This window comes from Austrofundulus limnaeus, unplaced genomic scaffold (genome assembly GCF_001266775.1).
Source record: "Austrofundulus limnaeus strain Quisiro unplaced genomic scaffold, Austrofundulus_limnaeus-1.0 Scaffold274, whole genome shotgun sequence".
NCBI classification, from domain to species: domain Eukaryota; kingdom Metazoa; phylum Chordata; class Actinopteri; order Cyprinodontiformes; family Rivulidae; genus Austrofundulus; species Austrofundulus limnaeus.
The window spans coordinates 326,240-329,782 of NW_013952676.1; the positions used below are offsets into that span (position 1 = coordinate 326,240).

Sequence of the window (3,543 nt, forward strand, 5' to 3'; positions counted from 1 at the left end):
AGTACTACTACTGCTATACTACTGCTATTACTACTACTATTAATAGTACTACTGCTATACTACTGTTATTACTACTACTATTAGTACTACTACTGCTATACTACTGCTATTACTACTACTATTAATAGTACTACTGCTATACTACTATTATTACTACTACTATTACTACTATGATGATGATGTTGATATCTTTATTGTCATTGTACGGAGCAGAATGAAATTACATTTAAGAACACCAATTCAAGAAGACACACACAGGACAAAAACATACTATACTACTACTATTATTACTACTACAACTGCTGTTATTATTATTACTACTACTACTATTACTACTACTACTACTACTACTACTACTACTACTACTACTACTATTAATGCAATTATTACCATTACTGACACTATTGTTATTACCACTATGATTACTAGTAACTACCATTACTATTACTACTTCTACTATTAGTTCCACAGTCTGACTCAGTCACCACTGTTCCCTGTCTAGATTTATTACTAATAATAATAATATTAATGCAACTTTTCACATGCAGGAAGGTCAGATTTTTTTTATTCTGATCCACAATTATACATACATAATATATTCAGACATTTATATCAATCTTTAAAAGGTGGTGCTGAAGTATTTAATTTGACAAGAACAAGGCCTGTTCAGTGTCTGTTAGTGATCGTGATCGACTGCAGACAGTAGTTTCTTTTTGGCAACAGAAGAATAAATAGTTTGACAGTCACTCTAAAAGGCATGAATATTTTTGATTTTTTTATTTGTTGCTAAAAAAACACTAATTTCTAAAAGTCATTATAAAATCATGTGAATGTAAACTCTGGCATTAAAAGTTGTGGGCGACATGTGTTCATTTAAGGAATGCAAGGCTTTTCATTGAACGACCTTATCTTTCTTTTTTTTTTTTTTTTTCAGGTCTCTAGAGTCCAGGGGTTGACTTATCCAATAGCTGTACCCATCTCAGCACCCGACTCTCCTGACTGTCCCGACTCTCCAGGGACGACAGAGGCAAAGAAATGAAGAAGAACCAAAGTAGCTGCAGTTAGGGTTCCTCTCCTCCTCCTGTATCTCCTGTTATTTAATGTTCCAGTGCATCAACCAGTCCCAGTCTGCTGCTCGTCCATCATACCTCGCAGCTACAAGCAGAACTGTTAGCCTGACCTGACGGACACATGGAGAGGTTCTGTATTTATGTGTTTGAATAATTGTCCATGAAATAAATTTTAACCTTAAATCTGCCTCAAACTGAGCCCCGTTGTTTGGTTTAATTTTTTTTATTCTGCTCTGTGTTTGTACTATTAGGAAAATATGTTATGAGCTACGAAAATAATTAAATTATGACATTTCTGTTTTTAACCTCTCCAGAGATTACAAAAAACTTTGCATTGTTAAAATCCTAAAAAGCACCAGCAGCTCTTTATTTTAAAATCCACCTGACTCAGCTAAAATACAGACCTACAAATGAGATGAAGACAGCTCACCTGGCCTGCCCAGTTGTCCACACCCCTCCTCAAGGTCGGAACTTGTGACATCATCCAACTGGATCGGCTCAGTCAGAACAGCAAACAGGAAGAACGATGAACCCAGCTGGACCCTGGTCCAGTAAGTAACCCAGACCCAGTCCTCCCACAGGAACCACCCATCTTCCTGTCTTCATCACTGCAGGTCTGAATGAGGGTCAGCTGGTCTCCTGAAGGCTGCGGCACCAGATAGACTGCAGGAAAATACTCCAGAGAGTGTCCTCGACATGATGAGGGAAAACTTGTGATGAAACTGTTCAGAAGCATTTAGTGTAATTTAGATAATTTACCTGAGCTCAGTGTGAACAGTGTTACACAAACTGCCTGTGCTCCATCTCTGCAGTCATTCCTACATCCAGTAATGTAAAACATAACATAAAATGCCAATAAAACTCATTTTTAAATATGTTTGTATATAAAAGTCAATAGAAAAGCAAGTGTAAAGGACGAATAGACCTCGCCGACCTTGAATACTGGAAATAACTGAATGTACAGGTGCAGCTCAAAAAATCAGATCATGAAAAAGTTACGTTTTTTGTCAGTCAGTTCTGAAAGTGAAACTCGTATACTACATAGATTTATTACACAGAGGGAAATAGTTTAAATCTTGTAAATTTGATTATTATGGCTTACAAATAATGAAAAAAGACACTTTTCTCACTACTTTTGGCTGTGTGAGGGAAACTCTTAACACATTTTACCCCACGGACAACAGCTGCCAAAGTGTGTCACTGTCATTTTTGACTAAGTAAAAAAAAAAAATCTCAAAGGTATTTATGCAACATTTTCCACTTATACACTAGTAGACAACTTAGACAAAGGTTTTGATTTTGAAAAAAGTGTTTCCAAGTATTTCCTCTCGCATAAAATCATGCTTCCTGTTCCTTCCGGCTGAAGACATGGAAGATCAAATCATCCTGGAAAGAGGTCAGTTTCATAAAATTTCTTATGATATTCCCTCAGACATATTCATAATTATTTAATCTTTCAAGTCTCTAGAATAACCCTCCCCCCCAAAAAATTGTACCTAGAATAAATACACAGTATATWTTTTTAATGGGCTTATTTCTGTAAGTGGCAACAAAAGTTGCCAATGGGTAAATAGCTTGTCGCTAACTAAAGGAAAACACTTCTGCAGGATTGTGTCTAATTTAATTCAAATTGCAGAATGATGTACAATGTCTTATTTTAGCCTTCTTAGGATACTCTTCCTAGCTAAATAAATCCTTAGGTATTCAAGGCCTGTGTGTGTAGCTTGTAAAAGATACCACACAATCTGATACAGCTATTTTTATGGGGACCTGGCATTGACTTCCATTATTTTCTACAGCCTAACCCTGACCGCCAACCCTAAGGCTAACCTCACAGTTACCTACATGACCCTAAAACTAACCTAAACTCAATTCACACCTTAGCCGTAAACTTAAACCCGACCCACCAGCGGTGTTTCCCCTTATGGGGACAAGATTCAGGTCCCCATACCAGTCAGAGCCCTATATGTAACATTAGGTCCCCACAAGTACGAGTGCCAAAAACTGTCCCACAAAGTAGGGAATACCAGTCCACAAATAAATCCCCTTTCACCCATGGTATGTTTTTTATATAAACATTTTTCATAAAATAATAGGTCCAAATAAAAAAATATATATCATGTATGTGCTTTTTTTTCCTTAGGCAAGTCCTGCACTGTAGCAGAGGTCCTGGCCATGCTGCAGGACCCTGCAGGACTCAGGAAACTGTGGCAGATGCACTTCATTTGCGTGTGAAAAGTGTGATGTGACAAGAAGTACCACACTGAGTAGAAWATGCATGAAAGATGGAATTTATGGGATAAAATTAATACATATACGTGTTATTAGAGGTTCTACGGAAAAAAGTTTTGAATATAAAAAAATCTAGAATAAAAAAACAGTTCGAATTGTTTAAAAAGAAAAAAATTGTATAGGTCCTCTGGACGGGTTCTTCTCTAATGAAACGTTTCGTCTCTCCAAGAGACTTCTTCAG

General features: G+C 36.7%; 1 protein-coding gene across 2 annotated transcripts in view; it reads left to right on the top strand.

The window, feature by feature from the left end:
* lin7b (lin-7 homolog B (C. elegans)) overlaps positions 1 to 1,268 on the top strand; it is a 6,806-nt gene extending 5,538 nt beyond the window's left edge. For both annotated transcript variants that reach the window (XM_014020961.1, XM_014020960.1), the window contains exon 6: positions 935 to 1,268. Coding sequence is in view for 1 of the 2 variants with exons in the window: in XM_014020960.1 (XP_013876414.1) it covers positions 935 to 956 (22 nt within the window). In the remaining variant the exon portion in view is untranslated. The remainder of the gene's footprint in view (positions 1 to 934) is intronic.
* Positions 1,269 to 3,543: the final 2,275 nt, after the last annotated feature.